This window comes from Dipteris shenzhenensis, chromosome 3 (genome assembly GCF_047967505.1).
Source record: "Dipteris shenzhenensis isolate YYH24624 ecotype China chromosome 3, Dip_SZ_1.0, whole genome shotgun sequence".
NCBI classification, from domain to species: Eukaryota; Viridiplantae; Streptophyta; class Polypodiopsida; order Gleicheniales; family Dipteridaceae; genus Dipteris; species Dipteris shenzhenensis.
This window is the reverse complement of record NC_141598.1, coordinates 40,330,599-40,358,067: the sequence shown is the minus strand read 5'-3', so window position 1 is coordinate 40,358,067 and position 27,469 is coordinate 40,330,599. Positions and strand designations below refer to the sequence as shown.

Genomic DNA, 27,469 nt, shown 5'->3' with positions numbered 1-27,469 from the left:
TCCACTAAAGAATTTAAGGAAGGAGAAAAAGTTTTTCTCAGAGTTTCTTCACATTCTAAGTCTTTGACTGTAGGAGAGTGTGCTAAGTTATCACCTCGATATTATGGGCCATGGTTAATTCTAAAAAGAATAGGCAAGGTAGAATATAAATTAGAATTGCCACACGGTTGTAAGGTGCACCCAATGTTTCATGTTTCTCGTTTAAAGAAATTTTTGCATACAGGTGACTCACTAATCGAGGGTGTTGTTTTCTTTCAGGAGATAGAGGATAATGCAAGATGCAAACCAACAGGAATCCTGGACCGAGAAACAATGCAAGTACGCAATCAGAAGATACCCACGGTATTGGTTGCATGGCATGGTCTACCTCTATCAAAAGCTACCTGAAAATCCGTATACTAGTTACCGAGAGTGTTCCCAGACTTTATCATCAAGGACGCTGATGCCTGAAGAGGAAAGGAATGTTACGCTCAAGTCGAGGTAACATGACCTCGGAAGGGTCAATCGACATTTTCCTTTAAAGGATCAATGTTTGTATTATAATTGTTTGGGCTTCATGTAAATGATCAAAAAGGAATAAAGGTCAAGGTCCTTGGTGAGGGTGACACGGCACTAGACTAGGTGGGGATCTAAGGCTAAGGGACCTAAATGCATGAAATATGCCTAGGGGCAAATGGTTTCAATGATATCCCAAGAGACCGGTAAATGATACATTAAGGACCCTAAAATGAAGACATGTGGCATACTAGATCCATCTAGGGAATTTTGGGGCTCATTGGGAATAAGCAAGCTGGAAGTTGAAGCTTTCACGTAATCTGATTTTTTTTTTTGATTTTCTGAGAGCTTGCTACCACCGAGGTTGGCTGGGAGGAAAATACTTGTGCCTGTGCCCGTGATTCGACATAACATTCTAGGAGAAGACAGATTTTCGTCTAATATTCCTGGGTACCATACTCTTTGAATAGCTTCTTGTGTGGGCCTTAACAAGCAACCTCCACATTTCTTTTCTAACATTTTACATGTTTCCTTTGCTGAAATTTGAAATTCTAGCGGTTGGTCTGAGCTACCAAGCCGTAAAGCCACATGTCTACATCTAGGGATGCATGCCCTTGGCAAAACCTTCAATTTCAGGAGGCAACTTTGATATTTTCCCCCTCCAGAATTGCCCCACATGTTACAGCCTATTCCAGCACCCTTGTGCCGCTGTCTGTAGATGCATGCCCAGCCAAATCTTCGGGAAAACACGTCAACATCTATGTTTTTGCTGATTTTCCTGACTTTCCAGCCAGAAACTGCAGTGGTTTTGAGATTCTTAACTGAATTCTGCACACAAGCACCTCCTCGTGAAGCGTGCCACCCATTCTTTGCAATAAACTTGCCCCAAACGCTGGAATACAGCAAGGATTTTGCCAGCTCTAAAATGTGTGCCATCAGGTCTTTCGACATAAGCTCCCATGCAGGGTTTCCTGTCCACATGTAGGATATATATATATATATATAAAGTGAGAAAATATGTAAGCTTCATGCATATTTTGTGCATGCATGCGTGTGTGTGTGTGTGTGTGTGTGTGTGTGTCAGTGAGAGAGAGAGAGAGAGAGAGAGAGAGGTATGAAGCTAACATACTTTCTCACTTAATGTGCTCCGGGTGCAGGAGCATGGATGCTAGCGGAGAAGAGAGGAGAGAGAGAGAGACTATATGCATGCATAAGATTCAGCACATCATACTTATCAGTCTTGCACAGCAGGAGACTGAGAGTTATGATAACTGCTGCAGATTGTTTACCTGGAGAAGAAGGAATTATGTGGCTCCAGAAGCCCTCGAAGCCTTTCATCTCGATCTCCTGAGCTCAGTTGTTGGCAGGTGCACTTTTTGTTTTGTGTTGATCAGTGCGATCCCTCTTTTTCTCATTCAAAATTGTGCCCAATTGGAGAAATTTTGCTAACACATGGACGGCGTTACCTATCTTTTTAATGTATAGTAGATAGATGTATAACTGAGAGCTTGGAAATATATCAGTGAATTATTCACTGCAAGTTTTGGTCCATGCAATTCACTTTCATGGACCAAAAACTTGCAGTGAATTGCAAAAATTTTCCTGCAAAAATTGCATGCATTAAACTAAATCTGGCCCGTATGTCCTATTTTAAGGGAACCAACCTCCAAATAGACATACACAATTGCTAAAGGGCCATTGAATACATATGTAGGCCTGGGACTGAATATCTTCTATTTTCTGAATGGCTTGATCTATTGGGCTAAAGAGGCTATGGCTAGCTGGGAAACATATCGCACTGGATAAGGGCTACGGGGCTGTAGAGGTGCTTGGAGGGGGCTTCTGGGCCTTGGCTGAACGGCTGCAGCCTCTGTTCTACTTCTGGAGCAAATGATGCTCTACAGAATGATGGCTTGGGGCCTTTCATGATTCATACATAGTGTCTACTCTCAATTGATGGAATCATAGATCATAGATCAATAATCAATACTACACCAAAACATCATGATCAAAGGAAGTAGGTCAAGGCAATGGCATGTGCATCTAGTATAGAAAATGTGAGGCCCCTCTTCCTCCACCAATTCTCCTGCCCGCACACAGTCAGATGCATTGTCCATACACACCTGCACCACATTTTCAGCCCCAACATCAAGAATGGCATCTTTTAGTATCCCAAAGATGTACTCCCCTGACTTATACTGCCCACTTGTGTCCACGGACTTCAAGAAGACTGAACCAAATATGCATGAGACCATAATATTGATTATAGGCCGGTGTCGAGTGTCAGACCAACCATCACAAGTTATGGTGCAGCCATATTTTTTCCACTTATCCCGAAACTGTAGCATCTCTTGATCTATGCATACTACTTCATTAGTTAGCTCCGTTGTGCGCAAAACATTGTAGGATGCTTGAAGGTAGGCCCAAATTAACCAATGGCACGAACCATCTCCAAAAAATAAGGGCTCCTCACCTTCCAATGAGGAATATCCTCTGCAAATAAAAAACAATGGAGAGCAATGTATGCATCCTTCCGTGCTTGTGACTCCCATGCCTTTTCCAAGGTTCCCTTTGACATCTTCAACTTCTTTTGCTTTAGCTCATATGCACAGTCAGATGCATTTCCACTTGCAACACCACTCACTGAGGCATCTCCCAAATCAGCCACATCTTCAACAAGCTGTTTTGCAGCAGTTTTTAGGGCCACCTTTGCCTGCAATCTTCGACAAGTATCTTTCACATTTTCATGAGGAGTGGTACACTTGTCAACCCCCAAGCCTGTGAGCCCAAGAAAATGTGCCCTTATACGGGTCGGTCCTCCATCCCATGAATGAGGGCAATATTTACATTTACAAGTGTATTGGCCCTTCCCCAAAGGCTTTAAGGCCTCTACAAATTTCCATTCTCGTCCTTTTTGTCTTCCCATTTGCAGATCTACAAGTTGCAAATTTGCAAAAGAGGGCAAATAAGGCATTGGGCAAAGGAACAATTTCCAAAGAGGGCTTGAAGCCCTTGCAGGCTGCCCTGTTAGATGGCATCAACTAAAGAGAGAGCACTTGCTGCAAAACAGGAAAAAAGAGCAGCCATTGCAATTACCTTGACGCTTGGAGCAGGTAGAGCATAGAGGCAAGCTGCGGGCTGCAACTGTACGGTGACCACTCACCTCCAAAGCAAGTAGAAGAGGGCAAAGGGCTGCCTAAACAGAGGGCAGCAAGGTGCTGAAGAAGAGGGCAAACTGAAAAGAGTGAAGGGCTGAGGGGACTCGGGAGTCGGGACTAAAGAAGAGGGCAAAGGGCTGCCTAAATAGGCTCTTGAGAAGAGGGCAAAGGGCTGCCTAAATAGAGGGCAGCAAGGTGCTGAAGAAGAGGGCAAAGGGCTGCCTAAATGGAGGGCAAACCTCTGCCTAAATAGGCTCTTGAGGCAGCAAGGTCGCTGTGCAGGCAGAGAGTCAATGATTGGAATTTGGGCATAGACTGTAGTACGTACGGCCTTTCTTGGGATTCGGGAGCCTTCACAAGGATGTCATACGGATTAGAAAATAGGAGCCAAGCAATAATATAAGATACGCATCCGTACGTACGGCCGTACAAAATCCGTATGAAAAAAAGGACCGTACGTGTACGAATGCAACAGTGTTGTTGAGGATATGAAAAATAAAGGTCGCTTGATAGCAAAAGGGAAGAAGAAGGGCAAGATGTTTACGTTGGATGCGGACATGCCTGAATTGAGTGCAGTAATGTTTGCACATGGGACCGTATGAAAAAAAGGCCCGTACGCGTACGGATGCAACAGTGTTGTTGAGGATATGAAAAATAAAGGTCGCTGGATAGCAAAAGGGAAGAAGAAGGACAGGATGTTTACGTTGGATGCGGACATCCTGAATTGAGTGCAGTAATGTTTGCACATGGGACTGGTGTAGTTGCAGATATTGATATCTGGCATAAATGCATTTATCATGTTAATGTACAGCGACTTAAATTAATGCAGGCCCAAAATATTGTTGCAGGATTGCCTAAGTTCAAGGTTGCAGAAATGCATAAGGTATGTGAAGCCTGTTAATTTGGAAAACAGGCAAGGAAACCATTTCCCAGACATGTTCAAGAGAGTAAGAGGCCATTGGAATTAATCCACTCTGATGTGTGGACTACTAAAGTTGCATCTATTAGAGGCTGTCATTATTTTGTCACTTTTATTGATGACTACAGCAGAAAAGTTTGGGTGTATTTTATGAAAAAGATAAGTGAAGTGTTTGAGTATTTCAAAGCTTTTAAAGCTACGATTGAAAAAGAAACAGGCTTGCAAACAAAATACCTAAGGTCAGATGGAGAGGGAGAGTACCTCTCAAATGAGTTTGCAAGGTTCCTACAAGAGCATGGCATAAAGCAGCAATATTCATGCACTCATACCCCACAACAAAATGGACTGCAGAAAAGAAAAACAGGCATATTAGAGAGGTATCTCGTGCCATGCTCAATGAAAAAGACCTACCAAATTATTATTGGGCTGAAGCAATTGTTACAGCAGTCTACATAATGAACAGGACTCCCACTGCAACAATACATGGCATGACGCCAGAGGAGAGATAGGTAGGAAACCAGATATTTCTCATTTGAAAGTTTTTTGTTGCATTGCCTATGTTCATGTGCCAAATAAAGTTGAGATCTAAGTTGGATCCAAAAGCTGAGAAGTGCATCTTTATTAGTTATTCTCTGCAGCAGAAAGGGTATAGATGCTATAACCCTTCTACTCATAAGTTTACAATGAGCAGAGATGTTGTCTTTGATGAGATGAGCAGCTGGTATAAACCAGTAAATGTGATTGATGATGTAGATGCACAAATGGTAATGCTATACAGAATTCACAGCAGTAATCACAAAATATTAGTGGACATGTAGTGTCCTCTAGCAGTGGTTCACATACTTCGCCATGGACAGGCAGATTGAGATCAGGAGAATCTCCTCAAAGCAATGCAGATAGTGATATGCAAGTATCACGAAAGGGAAAAGAGAAAGTAGATCAGCCCATGGTTGATGTGAATGCAGATCACTCTTATGTGGATGGTGAATCCAGTGGCTCAGAATAGAGCCTTGATGATAAGTTGGATATTCCTTCCGTTGTTACACCTAGAGTAAGAAAGACAAGAGATGTTTTGAGAGCACCTGGTAGTGAGTCTCTTTTGCGCAAGTCTACCAAAGTTAAGTATCCTGTGGATAGGCTAAAATATGATGGATTTACAGCCATTCACTATGCCTATATGGTCAAAGTGATACATGAACCAGAACCCACTTCTTTTGAGCAAGCCATGGGAAAAGAAAAATGGGAGAAAGCCATGGATGAAGAAATGGATGTCTTGAAAGCAAATGCTATATGGGAATTGGTGCCTTTGCCTAAAGACAAGAATGCAATTGGCTGTAAGTGGGTTTATAAGGTGAAGCACAATGCAAATGGTTCTGTGAGCAGATACAAGGCAAGATTAGTAGTCAAGGGGTATGCACAAACATATGGCATTGTTTATGAAGAAACATTCAGTCCAATTGCAAGAATGGAAACCATAAGAGAAGTCATTGCTATGGCTGCATCAAAGGGATGGTCTTTACATCAGATGGATGTAAAGAATGCCTTCTTGCATGGTGATTTGCAAGAAGGGGTCTTTATGGAGCAGCCACCAGGTTATGTTCATGCCATTCATCCTGAGTTTGTTTGCAGGTTGAAGAAAGCCTTGTATGGCTTGAAGCAAGCACCTAGAGCATGGTCTGACAAGATAGGACAGTATCTTGTCACTATTGGCTTTCAGATTTCCAAGGCAGATTTCTCACTCTATGTGAGAAAAACAGAGGTAATTAGATCACCAAGTGGGATACAACTCTTGCAGAGGCAGTATGGATTGGACATGCTGTCCAAATATAGGATGACAGGCTATAAGCCTATTTCAATTCCTTTGGAGCAGAATGTGAAGTTGAGCACAGATGCAAGTGAGCTTCTGGAAGACCCTACTATGTACAGACACATAGTAGGAAGTTTCATTTATATGACTATTACCAGACCAGATTTGAGCTATGTTGTTGGGTTGGTGAGTCAGTTTATGCAGGCTCCAAGGAAATTGCATTTGGATGCGGTTAGACGCATACTGAGGTATGTTAAGTCCATATTGCGGTATGGACTATTTTATGAGACTGGGGTTCAGATACAATTGCATGGATACACTGATGCTGATTGGGCTGATAGTATTTCTGATAGACGATCTACCAATGAATGTGTGTTCTCTTTTGGGACTGCTGCAGTCACTTGGAGCAGCAAGAAACAGCCTACAGTTGTCTTGTCGAGCACAGAGGCTGAGTACAGGGGTACGGCAATGGCTGCATGTGAGGTAGCTTGGTTGCGTAAGCTACTTTATGATATGCATCAGTCTACAAATGGGCAAGTTGTCATTTATTGTGACAACATGAGCAATATACACTTGGCAAATAACCCAGTCTATCATGCTAGAACAAAGCACATTGAGGTGCATTATCACTATGTGCGAGAGAAGGTTCTAGTAGGTTTTATTGATCTGGTTTATGTCAGCACGGAGGATCAAGTAGCTGACATATTCATGAAGGCATTGGATGCAGAGAAGCTGCGCAAGTTCAGAGACCTGCTTGGTGTGCAGGAATTGGGATTGAGCTTGAGGGGGAGTGTTGAGATATCGAGCTCCACTCGTGATATGCCAGGATGGCCATTGTGCATTTATGTTACCGACTTGTTAGCTGTAGATGCAGTTGGTACACCGCCCATGAATAATAGCTGGATGACAGCTACCTTTATGTACTCTAGTTAATGACTCAATTAGTATGCCACCTAGGTTAGCTGAGTTTGGTTTGAGACCCACATATAGGGTTCATCTGTTCCTTTTGTACTAAGAGAGTTTTCTTTTGGCTTTCACAACTAAGAAGAGGAAAACTATTTTCAACCTCCACCTTTATGTATATTCCCCCTTTGTGTATGTGAGAAAGCTGCAAGTGAGACTCCTTACCTCTCTCCCACTCTCTTCACATTGAATACATGCCAATGGCTGTCCGTTGACAGTGCTGCTAGTCTGTTGACCTCCTGGCTGCCACAGGTCTTTCTGTGGCATGGTTCTGACATCATTAAGAGGTACAACCTACCTGTCAAGCTTCAGCCCATACTACTGTAAAGATTTGTATGACAGCCTGTGTGGCTGTGCTGATCTACAGCTCCGAATGGCTGTGGCTGTGAGGCTGCCAAGTAAGCAAGCATGCCATAGGCTGTGGATGCCCATGTCATCCCTTTTTGTTGAAACTAGAACAGAGGGCACGTCTGCAGACCCCTGATTTAATGTATTGGCAGCAACAGCTCACCTCAAGTTTGTGCCACCATCTCCTATTCCCGGTTAATTTGGCATCTATCAGAGCCTGCCATTCCCACTAAGGCAAAGCCTTGTGATGGGTTATTGAGAAATCAGCAACTAAGGTCTTGCAGGTAAGCTCGAGCGCCATGTGAAACACTCAGGATTGTCTGTCTAGGTCATAGACTGGAACGATATGGTCTTGCAAGCTGACTATTTCTCTAGGTCGAAAAGCCACGGTGCTCCTAAGATGACATCCACTCACCCTAAGTAGGTGACAATGAAGGTTTTACTTGTGAAGAACCAGACTTCTCAAGAATGCAAATGTGTGCAATGCATGCAAAATTTGAAATTTGAATGCCAATTGGCCCTCCAATGGGGGAAGAGAGCCCTCGTGAGAGTACCTACTTCTCTTTTCTACCTACATGCAAGGTGGGAGAGAGATGGTGGATGAATGCAAGGTGAATAGAGAATGTTGCGTGAGATTCACAATGAAGGGTGATACCCTTTCATTAATGTCCCTTGAGATCACTCAAGTTCCGTCTTCCCATTTACACCTACCCTTGGCTTATGACCCATGCGTCTACCATTCAATGCACCTTAATGCACCCTTCCCTTCCTATTGCCCCTAGAACCTAGACACGTGGGTGCACACCTTTATTAATAGAATAAGTGTTACATGTCCAAATTTGATGCCGTTTGAAGTAGTGGCTCCAACTCGACTAGCCATATCTACTGAGATGATCCACCGCCATTACAATATCGGTCGGTGTCCATATACCTAGATGAATCCAGGAACATTCCCAAACTCATTCTCTAAAACACAACATAGTGCAGTTTCAATCTCACGATAGTCACTCATAAGATTGAAACTCCATCATGCATAGCAAGGACTAGCTACTATGACATCCCCACTGACGTCACCCACACATACTTGAGCATCCATTTATACAAAGTCTTCATACCGAGTTTCTGTCGGCACTCCGGAGATGAAGAGCAGACTCGGCCATGATGAAGGCTAGCACTAAAGGAGAAGGCTAATCAAAAAGTAGTCCAAAATCTTTTCATTCAAGTATAACTGCTTGTGAAGTCTAAACGATTTCATTTTAGTCTCTCCCAATCCAGCATTTAAATCTAAATCGGTCGGTGTTCATCATGAATACAAATACATGTTATACCATTGGCATATAATATATAATAAAGTTCTAATGTCTACTAATCACATATTAGTGATTTCTATTGTCATGACACTCCCTCCTGCTTGAATGGGAAGAAGTCCTCTTCTAGATCCTCTCTTGTCTCTTTCTCTTGCGTACATTTTCTCTTTTACTTTTGCATTTACATCTCCTCTTCATAATCTACAAATAGTCTTCTCTTGATAGTACATGATCTCTTCTAAATTAGAACTTAAATCTCATCTTCAAGTTTTGGTTCTTCTTGATGTTGAATGCAGAAGTACCACTGCAGTGCCATAACCTGCTCAATAACCTGAAACAGTATTAAAAGATTCTCTCACCCAAATATGTTATTGACTAGGTCGACCTTAGCCATAGATGATTTTGTGATGGAGAACCGCTTAGTCTATAGAGACTATAGATCATCAATCTCGTTTTCTAACTCTTCTATTTCAACCTATTCATCCTATAAGATGCTCTACATGTAGGAGAAAATCCTTTACTCTCTATCCATACTCTACAATGAATATACCTACTCTCTATCCAGTTCTCACATCCATACACCAATGTTGGCTGAATGGATAGCATTTACTCTTGGTTCTATGTCCATTGCACCGTAGAAGCCTCACCCTCCTGCTTGGATGCTTTGCCTTTCCCTTTTACAGAATTGGTCTTGGCAATTTTGGCTAATAGAATAGAACATTTATGCCATGGATGCCCTCGCTTATGTTTCTTACATCCGAAACCTTTACCATCCTTAATCAGCCTTTTCTTGTCATCGTCAATCATGAAAGGAAATGGTATCCATCCAAGATGTGATTGGCTGTTGACATTTTGTACAATAGCTTTTTCTTTTCCTTTGTTGAAGGGTTTACAAAGATTCAATTTTCTCTCGGCCAATTTAGTGAGGTCTCTAAGGGTAGTTAGGTTGAACATTTCAACTTCATACCTCACCTTCGGGCTTTAGGTTGCTAAATTTTTATTTCTTCTATCATGCTCACTCTTCTCATGTAAGTCTAAAGAGAGTTTCCAAAACCTCGCTGTAAATTCAACTTAACTCTTGTTATCGAATTGCCTAAGCCTTTCCCAACGGAAAGCCAATTCTTCTTCATGCCTGCAGGCATGAAAGTGGCCTTCAACTGCTCTACAAACTTGGACCATTTAAGAATAGGCTATTTTCCCATTTGTACCACCATATCAAAGCATCCTTCTGTAGATGCAATGTGGCAAGAGCAAGCTTCTCCTCATCAGTCTTATCTTAATGCGCAAAATAAAGCTTAAAATGGCAAATCCACTAAAGGATTTTATCCGCCTCTCTTGCTCCATCAAATTTTGAGAATTCTATTCTCTCGGGATTGGAATTTGGCTCTCTTCAAAGGGAGACTTAAATCTTCATCCCCAAAATTCAGCACTCTTAGTCTCAAATTTTGTCATCATGGACTGTTTAATCATATTGCTGACCTGAGAAACCAACTTATCAATGGGAGACTCCTCTCTCCCTGTTGTACTTGGATTATAATCCACGTGTACGGGATTTCAAGTTAAAGGTGTAAACTCAGCGCCTTGCTCTTGGATGGACTCGTTTCTCCTATCATTTCTAAAGGAGAACTCCATATCCAGAGGTTCTTGAAGGAGAGACAAAGGTAATTCTATTCATTGGTTATCATACTCAAGATGTGTGTAACTCTCATCTAAACTATCCTCTTCAAGAGTACATGATGGTATTCTCTATCCACCCCCTTCTGGTAGTGGAGGAAAAAGGACAAGTTCATCATTAAATCTACCTTCCCCTTCCATTCTTTCCTTTTAGTAATACAAGAGAGAAAATGATTTGGGGGTAATTTCAGAAAAGGGGTTCAGCAAAAGTCAAGTGTTATAGAATGGGTGGTACTTATCCAACTCCGCTTTGCTTGTGTCGAAAACCCACTTGAAAAGAGCTCTTCTTTCTTCTCTTTTTGGCTCTTCTACTTGTTTTTCTGCTTTAAACTAATACAATCCGTTTGGGCTACTTGTTTTGAGTGGATTGGAGCTCTAGACACCATGAACAGACATGCTTGGACTCGTTCCCCTTCATATGCTTTGGCTATCCTACATCAACGAGCTACCAAAAACTGATATCATCAACACCATTGATGACTTGGTAAAGAGCAAAATGGATGAAGTATCTTTCACAATCCAAGAGCAGCAATAACAAAAGGAGAAAGCACTCAAACATAAGGATTGAGGGAGTGGAAGAAAGTGAGGATGAAGACATGGTGAAAGTCCTCACCCACGTTTTCAGAAAACAATGCACATATCAGCCACTAAATGGCAAGAAGCCTTTCAGGTAGGCAGGAAAGGAGAAAGGCCAAGGCAAATACTTGTCAAGTTTCAGCACACTCAATCCCACCTCAAGGTGCTCAACCACAAACCCCACCTTATGGGGCACTCCATATGGATTAATGAGGACCTTACGAGGAGTAAATATGCCCAAAAGCTCAAGGAGCTTGAAAAAATCAGAAAAGAACGATTCTCTAACGTACAAACGGGATCAATGCAAGGCACCACAACAATGAAGGGGAGAGACCCCATATAGAAGGAGGAAGTGGAAGAAGGGGAGAGACCCCATATAGACGGAGGAAGTGGAAGAAGACAATGAAAAAAGAAGAGGATGGAAAAGGACATCAAAAGATGCAGGGGAAATCACCCAAGGAAACTCCTCACACTCTATAGATGTTTTGGGCTGCAAATCTTCAATGGCACATCAAAGTTTCAAAACACGGAGGGCTACACATGCAAGACAGCTCAAGGATCAACCGTAGTTGACTATGTGATCACAAACACGAATGCAAAACACATGACTGAATATATCAAACTTGAGGAAGAGTATAGGGCAATCTCTATAGGCATAATGGAGACAAGTAATGCTATGAAAAAACAGAAATTATCACACAGAAAGGATTTAAAAAAGGCTCATATCTACGAAAGGGAGATAGAGGCAGCAATGGCACATGGACAAATGCCATCTACGTGTCAACAAATGAGCAAATACGTAACAGACATGGTGCTTTCAACAGCCAAAAATTGCTTCACTAAAAGCAAGGGGAGGAGTGCGGGAATGCCATGTAATCACTGGTATGACCAGAATTGTATGGATGCAAATAGAGCCTAGAAAACAGCAGACACAGGTGTCATGTGCACGGATCGGTATCTGACGTGTACTAGGTACACAGAACTAGCTCAGGTTAGCCTGGGGAGGCTTAGAGCTAGGCAGGCTTGATTCTCGGGTTGAGTGGCAAGGGTACGAACTATTTATAGGTCTTCGCTATTTTTGGCGCCGAGGCCCGAGTCTATAAAAGAGGCCCAGGGGGTTCAGTTCTCAGTGTGCAGTTGGGAGCAAGTCTAGTTCCCAGGTGCTAGGTCTGATCCTGGATTGTGTCGCGGACGCGCGCCTGCATCTTAGCGTAGCCCAAGGCCCAGTGGCAGATCCAGGGCTTCACAGCGCCACCTGGTGGTATGGGACACCAGGCTGGTTTGGATCTGATTGGGAGTTCGTGCCAGTAGCTCAGCTCGTGGCTCGGAGGGGACATCTTCTGATTCGGGATCTTATCCCGTAGATGTCACGGTTGGGTGGTGAGCAGCCTGCTCAGTTCTGATGTTGTGTGTGGTTATTTTGCAGATCAGGGGTTTCAGGAGTGCTGGGATGTGTCAGTTGGTATCAGAGCCAACTCCTGAGGTAGGAACTTCTGATGCGAGAAATTTGACGGATTTCTCTTCCAGGTATGCCCTAAAATTCGAGATTTCCTGCTGCGTTTTTGCTGTCTACCTGGGGTAGAAGGGGTGAAGAAATATCTGGGAAAGGAAGAAGAAGAGGAGTGAAATAGAATCGAAAATTCTGAAGGCTACAGAGAGAAGTCTGAGGGAGGAGAAGGAGAGCAGAAAGGAAGGAGAGTAGGGCAGGAAATTTACGGCCAGGGAGTAGAGGATGCGGGGTGTAGGAAGGGGCGCAGTAGGCGAGGCAGTAGCGGCAGGACAGCCTGTGCAATAGGCTGTCCACAGCCAGCGCAATAGGCTGTCCACAGCCTGCGCAACAGGCTGCGAACAGCCTGCGTCTAGGGCTGCGTGCAGCCTGCGCAGGTGGAAGGTGCTTTTTTGCGAAAAAAGCACCCCTCCAAAGTTGGAGGGGCTCAGGTGCTTTTTTCGCAAAAGCACCCCTCCAAAGCTGGAGGGGCTCAGCCTTCTTTGGAAGCCTAGCTTCCAAATTAGGCCGCCCTGCACCCTATATAGATGGGGGGCTGGGTGCTAGACAACCCACCAGCAGCCCAAGATTCGAGACGTTACCTCGAGATCTGTGCCAGCCAGCCTCGCCCTTCAGCAGCGCCCTGTTCGAGCAGTTTCCCTGCATCCGCCTTGCCTGCGTCAGCCCTGCACAGCTCCCAAAATTTCCGTACCAGTCCGTACAGTTACAGCGACAGCCGTACAGCCTGTACGGACTGTTTCGCCTGTTCTTGTACCTGCTGCTGCTCCGTACAGCGCCTGCGCCAGCTTCTGCAGCCACCGTACGGACTGCGTCAGCAGCCGTACAGGCCACGTCAGCAGTCCGTACGGCCTCTATTGTTGACTGCGCATCCGGTTTGCAGATTCGGGGAGGCACCAGGACTCATGGTCTTCCAGATTCCAGCATCCTTTCTGTCAGATTTATCTGGGACGGTTTTCTTCTACTCCATCTCCCTCCGTGCTCCGTTTCAGTTATTTATTTCTCTCCGTTTGTAATCGAATCAGTATTCAGCCATGTCTGATGCTCCGAATCCCGAGTTCACTATGGGGGAGCAGGAATTAGACTACACTCCAGTGGGAGAGGATGATCAGGGTCTCTATGACGACCTGATCACTAAGAAAGCCTTCAGTGAGTTCACGACTGCTCTGGATGGTAAATTTGAGCAGGTCAACGCTAATCAATCGGGGTTGACACAGCAACTCCAAGGGATACAAGCCACTTTGACTCTTCTGGCTAGCACGGTTCAGGCACTCACGCATGTGGATGCCATGGCCTCCGTGCTAGGCCCGAATATCACTCCGGATCCCTTTCCAGGTGACCAAAAATCAAGAACAAAGGAGGTGGTTGACACTTGGTTGCACAAGTGGCAAGTACACTTCCAATTTCACCCCTATCCAGACGAGAAAAAGATTCAGCTAGCAGCAGGGTTTATGTCAGGTAAAGCCTTGCTTTGGTGGAAAGAACTTCAGCCTAAGCCTGACACTTGGACAGAATTTGAGGGTATCTTCAGGAAGGAGTTCCTGAAGAAGGAAGATGACTACGATATCGTCGGCAAGCTCAAAGCCCTCGATATGTCAAAATTGAATTTAACTTTTGAAGTTTATCTTCAAAGATTTAGGGATCTGCAAACCAGGGCCACTAAAATGGATCCTGTAACCTTGTTAGGTTTTTTCGTGGATGGTTTGCCAGACTCCTATAAGTTACAGATTAAGAATAACAAGTGCACAACATTGCAGGAGGCCATGACATATGCGCGCATATATGATGATACCATGGCCGGAACCAAGGCAACCACAGTTACCGAGACCAGCGGAAAGAACAAACGCAAGTTCTTTCAGCATGCGACTGGTATTGGGGAGACGAAGTCTACGGACAACGCCTCCAAGAAAAGCTTAACTCCTGCGAAGAATGGTAAGGCCTGTTTCCTTCGTACTCTCAGGCTCAAGAAAGAGAGCCGGTGTTTTTATTGCGAGGAGCGGGGCCACACGAAGAATGAGTGTCCTAAGCGGAAGAACCAGAGATTGGTGCTAGGACCGAAGCTCCAGGCAGGTCCACGTACCGCAGCCAAGGGAGCCAACCAGGTTACGATGACAGGTATTTCAGTAAATGTCATTACCTGCCCCCTTTCTTGCAATTGTACCTTTAATACTTCGTTGTTTGGTTCCCATGATCTTTTCCGAGTTTATGGAGAAGTTAGGGACCAACAGGTTCACATTCTCTTTGATCCGGGCAGCTCTCACAATTTTGTTAATTACAAATTTGTGCAGAAGATGGGGCTGTCCACAGTACCTAGCGACCACACCTACGAGGTGCAGCTTCCAGCCGGGAAGCAGTTTTGGGATCGCAAGGTTGAAGCGCTTCCCATCCGGATTCAAGCCTACACGGGAGCTCTCACATGTTACGTTATGCATTTAGAGCATGTAGACTTGCTGATCGGGATAGAGTGGTTTAAAACCCACAATATCCAGATCGGATGGACGGAGCATACGCTTTCTTTTGTAGACAAAGGCACCCAATTTTGTATTCAGTGTGATAAGATTATCCCTTCTCAGGGGCCTATTGTATCTGCGATGCAGCTTCGGAATATATTGAACACTTCTCATTATGATGTCTATCAGTGTGTTTTGATTCCACTCTCTTCATTTGTTGTTTCTGTCATTAACAAAAATGAATTAAGTGTGTTTGAACACCGAGAATTGAGAATGTTGTTAGATAAATTTAAGGACGTATTCCCAGCTCAACTGCCGGTAGGTTTACCTCCAGAAAGGGCAGTAGATCATCGCATAGACTTAGTCCCAGGGGCTCAACCTATCAGTGTACCACCGTATAGGATGAGCCAGGTAGAGGAGGATGAGTTAGCTATCCAGCTTCAGGATTACCTGAATATGGGCTATATTCGCCCAAGTAAATCTCCTTGGGGTGCACCTGTCCTCTTAAGAAAGAAGAAGGATTCTTCCTGGAGGATGTGTATAGATTATAAACGACTAAATAAAGTTACAATTAAGAATCGCTATCCTTTACCTCGCTCTGATGATTTGATAGACCGTTTGGCCGGAGCGAAGTATTTCACTAAGATTGATTTGCGTACGGGTTATCACCAAATCCGTATCTATGCTAAACACATAGATAGGACCGCATTCCGGACTAGGTATGGTCATTACGAGTTCCTCGTATTACCTTTTGGTTTGACCAATGCTCCTGCTACTTTTCAGCAGATGATGAACGATTTGTTCAGAGATTATCTGGGCAAATTTGTTGTAGTGTTCTTAGATGATATCTTGGTATATAGTAAAACGCTTGAGGATCATATAGGACACCTTCGGGTTGTCTTACTTGTTCTAAGACAGCATAAGCTTTATGCCAAGATGAGTAAATGTGACTTCTTTATGAAAGAGATCATTTACTTAGGACACAAGATTTCTTCTGAAGGTATTAGCATTGATCTGGATCGTATCCAGAAGGTTTTAGAATGGCCTATCCCTCAGACTGTGAAACAACTTCGCTCTTTCCTAGGATTTACGGTATTTCTTCGGAAGTCAGTCCGTGATTATTCACAAATCACGGTACCCTTGACCAACATATTGAAAGGTCGTGGACGCAGGTCTACTCAACCGATCCCTTGGAATGATGCAATGAACAAGGCTTTTGAAACCTTGAAGTTATCTATCAAGGAAGCACCCGTTCTTGCATTACCCGATCCTACCCGGCCTTATGTTTTAGAGGCCGATGCGAGTGATTATGCGATTGGGGCAGCTCTATTCCAAGAAGGTAGACCTGTAGCTTTTGAGAGTAAGAAGCTAGACGACACTCAGTATCGTTGGCCCACACTGGAGAAGGAACTTTATGCGGTGGTGTATGCTCTCAAGGTTTGGAGACACTACTTGTATGGTTCAAAGTTCCTTGTATTGACTGATCACCAGTCAATTAAGTATGTGTGTGATGGATCAGAATTGAGAGGAAGGAAAGCCAGATGGGCAAAGTTAATGCAGGATTTTGATTTCGAAATACGTTATCGTAAGGGTTCGTTGAATAGTGTGGCGGATGCCTTAAGTCGAGTTAAGTTTGTAAATGCTTTGTCATTTACGGAAATATCCTCAGACCTATTTCAATCCTTGAGAGGGCTATACGCAACTGATAGTCATTTCAGTTCTTATTGGCAGAGAGTCCAGGATGGGAATTCCATGGTTGACCAGGACTCAGGGATTGTGCCACCTAGGATACAGGCGGCGGGAGGTCAGTGGATGATTAGGAACGGCTTGCTGTTCCGGAATGAAAAGATTTGTGTGCCTGATGTTCTAGACCTAAAATCCAAGATTCTCTGGGAGTGTCATGATGCTCCTAGTGCGGGACATCCAGGTATACATAGGACTCTGTCTCTTGTGAAGCATACCTTTTATTGGCCTAAGATGCGTGCATTTATAGAGAACTATGTGGTAGGTTGCCGAGTTTGTCAGGTTACTAAGGCTAAACGCCTTAGAAGCGCGGGCTTATTACAGCCATTACAGATTCCAGGTAATAAATGGGAGAGTATTTCCATGGATTTTATTACTGGTTTGCCTCGTACGCGCAAGGGTCATGACTCTATTTGGGTCATAGTCGACCGTTTGACAAAAATGGCTAGATTCTTACCTACAAGAACAACTATTTCAGCTGTTCAGTGGCTCACGAGTTTGTGGACCACTTGTTCAAGCTGTATGGTTTGCCATCTGACATAGTCAGTGACAGGGACTCAAAGTTTACAAGTAACTTTTGGACACTTGTATTTGAGAAGTTAGAAACTACTCTAAGTATGAGTTCCTCAGATCATGCACAATCTGATGGCAGTACCGAAAAGGTCAACCAGTTGGTTGAAGACATGCTTCGGGCATATGTATCTAAGAGACAGTCTTCATGGGAAGATTATCTACCCATTATTGAATTTGCTTACAACAGTGCAAAGCATTCTAGTACAGGTTATAGTCCTTTTATGCTTATGTACGGGTTTCAACCTAAGTCACCAGTTATGGTAGGATTAAAAGAAATTCAAAATGATGCTGCTAAGAACTTCTTGCAAGACATGCAGGAAATGTTGCAGTTTGCCAAGGAGTCTATTAGAAGTGCCCAAGATCGGGACAGATTTTATGCTAATAGACATCGTTCACCTAGAGAGTTCTCTGAAGGAACGATGGTATATTTGAGAATTCCTAAGGAATCCAAGAGCCTAAGTACTGGTTTGGTTCCGAAATTATCCCCCAGATACTGTGGCCCATTCAAGGTCATTAAAAGAATTGGACCAGTTGCATATCGGCTAGAATTGCCTCCTGATGTTAAAGTACATCCAGTCTTTCATGTCAGTCGACTGAAAGAAGTATTGGGTGCAGATGATCAAATTGTTTCTCCTCATGAGATTATAGAAGTTACAGATTTAACTTTTATTCCTCACGAACCTGAATCTATTCTTGAATTCCGTGAAAGACAGATTCGAAATCGTACTATCACGGAATACAAGATTAAGTGGAAGGATCGTGTTGAGGAGGATGCAACATGGGAGACATTACAAAACCTCCAAAGAACATTTCCCGATTTCTTAGCGAACTCAGGAGTGAGTTCTTAGAGGAGGGGGAGTATGTCATGTGCACGGATCGGTATCTGACGTGTACTAGGTACACAGAACTAGCTCAGGTTAGCCTGGGGAGGCTTAGAGCTAGGCAGGCTTGATTCTCGGGTTGAGTGGCAAGGGTACGAACTATTTATAGGTCTTCGCTATTTTTGGCGCCGAGGCCCGAGTCTATAAAAGAGGCCCAGGGGGTTCAGTTCTCAGTGTGCAGTTGGGAGCAAGTCTGGTTCCCAGGTGCTAGGTCTGATCCTGGATTGTGTCGCGGACGCGCGCCTGCATCTTAGCGTAGCCCAAGGCTCAGTGGCAGATCCAGGGCTTCACAGCGCCACCTGGTGGTATGGGACACCAGGCTGGTTTGGATCTGATTGGGAGTTCGTGCCAGTAGCTCAGCTCGTGGCTCGGAGGGGACATCTTCTGATTCGGGATCTTATCCCGTAGATGTCACGGTTGGGTGGTGAGCAGCCTGCTCAGTTCTGATGTTGTGTGTGGTTATTTTGCAGATCAGGGGTTTCAGGAGTGCTGGGATGTGTCAACAGGAGAATAAGAATGCAAGGGGAGGAGTGCGGGAATGCCATGTAATCACTGGTATGACCAGGATTGTATGGATGCAAATAGAGCCTAGAAAACAGCAGACACAGCAGAATAAGAATGCAAAGCACAAACATATAAACAATAGCGAGTACTAAGAAAATGATATTTCTCAAGAGCAACCAGCTTGAGAGCTTTGAGGAGCTGAAACAAAATCCCAGGAAGTTCTTTTAGAAATTGCATAGCAAGAGAGGAAAGCACAATGGGAAGAAATGATACAGTTTATCAAAAGCTTTTACGAAAGAGGTGGGGAAGAGAAAATCAAACACAGTTACACTATCAATGCATCAAATGCAATTTATAACTGAGGAGGACGTGGGTAAAGGCCTCACAAGCTAGCTAAAGGGAAAGCTCCAAACATACAAGGGCTAGTAACAGAAATGCTGACAGGGAGACAAAGAAAATGCTTACCAAGCTTATGAAAATGGCTCTAGAAGAAGGGTTACCTCCACACTGGCAGCTTAAGAATGTGCCAATCCATAAGGGGGGAGATAGCAAGATGGCAAAAAATTATCGAACAATTATGGTGAGTATCTTAATAGCAAAGCTATATGGCACTATATACCTTTGTAAGACTAGAATATAACCAATCGTAAATTTTTAGATTTTTTGTTAATCAAGAATTTTTAGCTGTTGGTGCTTCTGCACCCGCGTAAGATAATTCGATGTAGTTGAACAGCTGATCACCACTTGGATGAAAATTCAAAGAATTTGTGTCACCACAATGTAAATATCCTAAGTCAAAGTACAGTTAATTGATCATAATTAAAGAGTTTTCATACGTGTTAATTATGGTGAAAGAGTTCTTTTAATGGTCAAAGTGGTAAAAGAATTCACTACGGTCAAAGATACTAGACTTTGGTCAAGTAAACCTGACTTCGGTTGGGGAGACTTGGTTTATTACCAAGAGTATTAACTACGGTTAACCAAGATGTGCCAACTTTGGTTGGAGAGTTGTGCCAACTTCGGTTGGAGAGACTTGACTATAATTAAGGCGCCTCGACCCTTGGTCAAAGCCCTTAATTATGATCAAGAGCATTGACTTCGGTCAACGAGAGAATAAATATATATTTTTATATTTGTTATGTGTGCACCTGTGTTCAGTGGGGACGCACACCGTGACTAGAATTAGTCCACAGTGTATTATTTGCATGCAAAGCGCTAACAATTAATGGGTGCCATGGTGTGTGCTTTAATTAATTGTTGCAAGTATTAGGAAGAGTTATTTTCCTAAGCGCTATGGGAGCTACCAAGAGTCTAGGAGGCGGTTCGCGTGACCAAGTGCTTCGAAGACTCTAGAGTTGCCCTTAGTGGCATGTAATTAGGAAAGTAAAGTAGAAATTGACAAGTGGCTTGTTGCCAAGAAGGGGAGCCTTAGAGCTCATGCAATGATTCATTTTACGTTTGGATTTAGGTAGGTACAGCTTCTACGCTGAACTTATGTACTCAGTTTTCTCTCAAGTAATAAAAACCTTCGGGGGGGTCCAACCCGACGATTGTCTTGGGCCCTAGTCTATCTATTGAGAGAGGGAGAGAGGGAGAGAAAAGAAAGAGACTTTGCTGTCTTTTACGAGTAACATTTCGTAGAGAAACAAGAGCGAGAGGTTTTTCATGCTTTCGGGATTGCATTGGTATCAGAGCAATGGCTCATAGCCTTCTCAGGCTGTGACGATCCAGGAGACAAGGAGGGAAAGAAACTAGAGACCCACCGTGACCACGAAAAGCATCGTGTCCGTGAAGGTAACAAGCGTGGTCATGAGGCGTTTGCAAGCGATGCGAGCGTCCTTTCCGAGAACTGGCTCTAGTGTTGGGAGATCACGGGGAGCTAAAGAGCCATCATACATTCCAGGCTTGGCAAAAGAAATGACGAAGGAGATCCTGACGGGATGCCTGACAGCGCACATTTGACGGAACACAATAGGCGTTAAGGGGCTTGCAAGAGTGAACGCTGCTCATTGGCGATAAACAGAGCGATAGATTTAATGCGCCAAAAAGTGTTTTTGGGTGGCGTTCTTTCATCAACGTGTTCCGTCGGGGGGGGGGGCCTCATCCTAATCATGAGCCATAGCCACAACTATGCATGGTTTAAGCCGCCATCGCCATCGCTCGTTGAGAGACCAAGCGTCCCTTGAACTTTCAGAAAGTTGCAGAGGTGATGACGTGGCAGATTTAACATGTGGCACATAGGTGATGTGGTGGCCACACGTGCGAGCTGACGTGGCGCACACGTGGCAGAGTTCTTGACAAGTCCAGCTGACGTGGCAAGCACGTGTGGATGCTGATGTGGCAGTGGAAGCTAATGCTGATGTGACAACACATGCAGGGTGATGACATGGCACGACACATGGCAGCTGACCTGGACTGCCAGCTGGACTGCTGAGGTGGCAAACCAGTGGCTAGACTAACTCTGGTTAGTTAACCCTGGTTACAGGTTCAGTTGGTTGGTCTAACCAAACTAGACTGGTTAGTCAAACCAAGTCTGACCAACTAACCTTAGTTTTAGTTAACCAGACCATAGCTGGTTAACTAGACTACAGATGGTTGAGGTCCAGTTGAGAGCCAACCAAACCAGACCAAAACTAGTCTGGTTAGAGTAACCAGCCAGTTACTTCATCTGGTTACAGTTCCCCAAAAAAAAAAGAGACTGTTTCTGCTAGCAGTTTTCACCTATCTGAGAGAGTATTTACTGTGAGAAAAAGCAGAAATCAGAGAAAAATCAGAGATTTGCACAAGTAAAGGGATGCATGCCTTTGTGCTCAGGGAAAGGGAATCAGATGCATTCTGAGTGCTTTTTGCAGCAGCCAGAAAAGGGGCAATTGCTCAGGAAAAGGGAATCAGATGCATTCTGAGTGCTTTTTGCAGCAGCCAGAAAAGGGGCAATATAGTCGTTGATGTCTTGGCAACTTTGTGGGTATATGCCTTGAGAGTTGACAGCCCGGTACTGGCATCATGTCCGCTAAGGTGATAGTAAATATAACTTTGTAAGACTAGAATATATCCAGTCTTACAAATTTAGATTTTTTGTTAATTGAAAATTGTTACTACATGGTACTATCCTCAAGCAAAAAATCAGCAAATAGGCAGAGGAACAAGGGGTCAGAGCGCAATCCCAAGCAGAGTTTTGTCCTAAACACTCGACGGTTGATTATTTAGTGGCCATTAGAGCTGCACCAGAAGGAGCCAAGCACAAGAAAGAGGTTGTCTATTGTTGCTTTGTTGATTTGAAGATTCGATACAGTCACGCGTAGGAAATTGTGGGAAAGGCTGGAAAAACTTCAAGTCTCACCAGAACTCAAAGGAGTAACATATCGACTTTATGAGAGAGTTTTAGCAGAGCTAACACAGCTGCTAGTAGATGGATCATGTTCCAAGGGAAAAGCTGTCATAAGCAGCGATATAGGGGTGCAGCAAGGATGCCCCCTCGCACCAACACTAGGGAGGGGATGACGTGTGGAATTATGGGGCATAACAGCTGCCAATATACCAGAAGATGCATGTGAAATCAGGGGGATAGTGAAGCAAAAAAAGCTACAAAAGCTATGGCAAAACCGGGGACAAAAATGCAGTTTTACAAAGAGATGGTTACATGCTAACACAAGCCTCAAAGGGATAGAGGCCAAGCAGCCAAGTTGCTATGACAAATGCTAGCATTTACTTCCACGTCTTTAGCAACGACATGATAGCTTGACCACGATCATCAAAGTGTTCAAATTAACATTGCATATATTTACAAGAGAATTTGAACGTTGTGGAACTAAGATCAAGAAAGCAAGAAGACACAATGGAATGACCCTTCAAAAGTCCCAAAGCGTCTCCTGATGACCCTTAGAAATCCCAAGGCATCTCTTGCTGCAGCACCAATTCTCAAGTCCAGACAGGATTGCAATATTTGCAAGAGAATCTAACCTAAATTTTTCTTGGAGCTAAGCGCTAGCTCTCTCTCTCTAGACATAGCCCAGAGAGTCCAGAGAGCGAGGAAACCGCGTCCCCCACCGCAGCACGAGACAGCTTGACAGACGCAGATACGAGACACCTTCGCAGCCCACTAGAGAGCCATCACTGTACCAGGCTTCGGTTTCGTCCCAGCGCCTGGATAGATTGATTGATATGGCCCACTATGCAATTGTAGTTGACTTTTTCTGTGATTATGATTCTGTTAGCATAGATTAGTACTCAGCAAGGGTACTAGCATACCCTTTGCTTCAGCCCACTGAGGCTTGTATGAGTTCTTTTTTCTCTGTACTTTGTCCCACAGGCCCGTGAGGCGCCTCCCGTGGACATTGATCTCTCTCTCTCTCTCTCTCTCTCTCTCTCTCTCTCTCTGCATCTTCTTGCAGGCACAGAAACATGAAGCTTGATGGTCAAAAGACTTCACTAATGGGGCCCTCCGCAAATAAAGTGAATCCAAAGAAACTAACTTCTTCAAGCCTGATATAACAACCATCTCATGACAGAGACGTTCCTTCTGCAATGGCAACCTAAATCAAAGTCAGTCGCACAATTAATACGATCACATGTATAGTGAACTCACTTTCAAGGCAAAGAGGAAACTGGACTGGACAAGAAGCATTGAAATATCAAATTAAGACTGAGGTTTAGTAAATGTGAGGCCTGGGCTTCTTAGGAGGCAAATCAACCTGATTGAAAGAATGTATGCTAGATTCTGTAGACTCAATGCTAATTTACGTTGCTCTTGGGACGTTCGGCGTTTGCTCACAACTTGTCCTACTATCAGACCCAGAGTGTTCAAGAGCTTGGATTGGTAAGAAAATGTTTCACTACAATCCAGGAAGATGCCCAAACTCATCCTTGAAAAACACAAGACTAACCACTATGACATCCCCACTGTACGTCGTCAACACCCAACAGTGGGTGTAACAGTAAACCATTCTCTAGCTACCATGGCCAATATCTAGAACAGACGAGGCAACATGCACAAACTCGTCATATAAAATTCGTCAAGAAGTTTCAGATAGCAACCATAGTTGAACAGCAACGCTTTGAATTATATCATACAGCATAAGCAATGACTCTTAAAATACAGCCAGGAATAAAGAAATATAGGATAATGGAGATCCAGACTGGGGGAAAACTACCCACTAAATAAAAAACTACAGAATTCTACAATGCTTTAGTGTGTGCCCCATCCTATTATGGTTTAGTTTCCATAATGAAATGCATTGAGTGCTACAATGAGGACAGCTTGGCTGGGTGAAACTACCTCCATAGACCAGTGAACAAGACAACGAAACAGCCAAAAACTACAAAGTCCACGACAGTTTTGTCACTTGTGTGTGCCCGAACCCAGAGATCAAACTTGTAGCTTCCACAATGCAATGAATTTAATTCAATAATGAAACAGTTTCCTACATTTTATTGAGGTCGTTCATAACTACAGCAGTACAAAAACTTGACAGATCCAAAAAAGCACAATAAATTCCCGAACGCTTAAAGAGGATGACAAGGTCTTCTCACTCCTCGCAAACCCCATGTGAAAGCAAAGGCTTACCTGGAAATGTGGGCTGTTAAGGCAACGTCCAATCTGCCGGAAAAGGGGAACCATGCATCGTTGAAATTCTGCAGGCTGCGTTGCTTCCAGAATTTCTTCTAATTCTCCTAAAAACAAAACCTCCTTGTGGCTATTTGTAACTGGCCAGTATTTCAACAATCCCCTGATTACAGTATCAGCCAACTTCAAGTCTTTCTCAACGAACTGGGTTATGCAGTAAGAAAGCTGTCGGTGGTACACAGAGACACATTTTGGTTTGTGAAGCGGAATCAAAATACGCACAAGAAACAGCTTATGTTCTTCCTTGAGCGGCAAAGCAAAACCATTTATAATACTTCCCAAAATCTCCAACAACTCCGCAATCCCATTATGTCTCTCTGTCTCAAAGATGAAACGATAGAATATGTTATTGATTGATTTCCGAATAAATGGACGATGCACCATGAATTTCCCATATATCCTGTGGAGAATCGTCTTCAAGTAGTCCCTCTCTCTAGAATCCTCCGAATCGAAGAGGTCAAGAAGTCTGAGCACAAAAGAATGATCGAAATACCGTTTCGCTATCTTTGCATCTGTCTCTGACGACATTATAAATCGGATAAAGAACTCGTACACAACCTGCAAATGGGACCATGCTGGCTCCATTGAAGGTTCTTCATCTTCTAGATCCAAACTCTCAACATTCGTATTCTCATGCATGGACGGGGGTAGAGCGCGAAACAGATTCGTGGCTACCATTTTAGAGATTTCTTCCATGGCGATTTCCGAAATCTTTCCATTGCCAGCACTTATAAAATCCACAAGCTCCAGTAGAGTCTGCCGTTTGATGTCCTTCTCCTTCACGTTCTCGGTAGAATCGGTGAAATCGAACACAATACAGCAGAGATTCAACTTCTTAATGAAGAGGTTTTGCCTTTCTGAGCTTGGCACGTCTCGGAACAGGGGCAGAGACTCGTAAACAGGATTAAAAACGCCGTTGCCAGCCATGTTAATCCCATTTGGAACTAAAACAGCACCTGTTGCAGCTGGCTGATGCGGGACAATTCTCCCCAGAGATCCTGAAGAACCTCGTGAAGAGGGTGGCAATTGCGTTGCAGTCCCTTTCGCACTGTTGGAAACATTGCTCAATGGACCGCTCCCGACAATCCCTGTTCCTCCTGCCGCATCATTGCCATCGGATTTGGACGCCTTGTTCCGGGGAAATCTACCCAATAACTGTTTGATCATAACTGGACAGTGGGTCTTGCCTTCTCCTTACCCCCAACCTATGCTACTACGACGAGCAACGTCAATGCAGGCGTGAAGGCGCTACTGGAAAGCTCATCGACGCAGGGACAGCTCCCGGGGGCCACAAATCAGGAGCTCGCTATGGCACAGAGGAGTGGAAGCAGAAGCAGGGCAGAGACAGAGCAAGGGGGATGGAGCATCTGCCAAAATCCAACCTCAAACAGTTCAAACTGCAATCAAAGCTTGGAGAGGGAAATCTGGAGGGGAGGAAGAGGCTCCATAGCTCGCGAAAGCTGTGACAATTGATACAGCCACGCAAAAGACTGTGAAAAGATGATTAAGCAGAAGAAGAAGAAGAAGAAGAAGAAGAATAAGAAAGGTCTAAAGGAGCTTAGCTCTCTAAGACTTTGAAAAGATGAGTGAGCAGAAGAAGAAGAAGAAGAAGAAGAAGAAGAAGAAGAAGAAAGGCAATCAAGAGTGAAGAAGAAGACGAAGAAGAAAAAGGCCAATAAGAAAGATGAGCTCTACAGGAGCCTAGCTATGGCAGAAAGAAGCTTGGCATTTTATGCTTAGGCTTGAGATAGTCCACGAGTTCTATGTTACACATAATAATAATAAGAAGAAGAAGAAGAAGATCTAATCTCTTTTGCTACAAGGCTTTTCAAATGGCTCTAACTTTTTTGGTTGCTACTACAAAATTAGTCAAAGTGCTTATTTCACTTCTCCCACATGAAGACTCTAGGAGTAGGAGGAGGAGGAGGCCCATCTTCATCATCTCAAGTCTCGTAGAACTCTTGAGATGTCTATTGGCAATTATGATGCTAGAACTCTAGAGATGTCTACTCAGCACTATCACTGCAAATGCAACGCAAGTGTATTGTACCTCCATAGCACATCAACCCCTAGAGATAAGCATCACAAGGCCAATGCAAACGACATCAGCCCCTAGCGACGCACATCCAAACGACAACAAACTCTCAAAGGGGCCCATGCTGATCAATTTATTATCGACGCTTCCATTAGAGGAGAACCACTGCTTTTTTTTTCGAAGACCCCCCTTGTAAAAGGAGCACTACCATCCTCACCTTGAGAAATGATAGCCTTGAATGGATGACCATGCTCTAAACTTAGTGGAGAAAATTAGCCATGACTTCATAAAATGCTTATTTTTATGCATATAACTTTGCTAAATGGCGCTAAAAAACATGATAATTATCTAAACCATGTCTTGCCATCTAATTTGATATGCTACATGACCCAATTTGGATTTGTGAATCAAAAGATATAGGTTGTCAAAGTTTGATTGTTTTAGGTCTTCAACATAGATTTTTCAACAACAAAAAGAAGAAGGAATAACATGGCCTCCAAGCTTTTTGTCCCAAACCCAGATGAGCACCTAATTTTCTACCATTCTCCTTTTTAGAAGACATTGAGGAGAACCTCCAAATTTCTCAACATTTATTTGAGCCTCAAATAGGAGAATTAGGCTAGTATCTGCTAGCAAGGCATCTTAAAGATGCCCATTCTCCCTTGCAATTGAGGCCTTCCTAACTCTGATGGAGGAATTAAAAGAGCGTGGGAATGCCCTTTTAGTATGCTATCTACAATTCCTCTTCCTATCATTTTTGAACATGTAGAGTCCTTTACCTCCTTCATTTTCTAGCACATGCACAATTCCCTCTCTTCACTTCACTTGCTTCCACACAACATTCACACTCCCCTTCCTCTTTTCAGTTCACCTCTCTTGTTTGTCCCATCACCTCCACAACCTCCCACC

The 27,469-nt window shown here is 43.7% G+C and overlaps 1 protein-coding gene across 1 annotated transcript in view; it reads right to left on the bottom strand.

The window, feature by feature from the left end:
* Positions 1 to 26,247, bottom strand: part of LOC147903804 (serine/threonine protein phosphatase 2A 59 kDa regulatory subunit B' eta isoform-like) — a 47,080-nt gene extending 20,833 nt beyond the window's left edge. Inside the window, exon 1 of the mRNA XM_087401395.1 lies at positions 24,466 to 26,247. Coding sequence (XP_087257521.1) covers positions 24,466 to 25,692 — 1,227 coding nt within the window. The 5' untranslated portion in view covers positions 25,693 to 26,247. The remainder of the gene's footprint in view (positions 1 to 24,465) is intronic.
* Between the last annotated feature and the right edge of the window lie 1,222 nt (positions 26,248 to 27,469).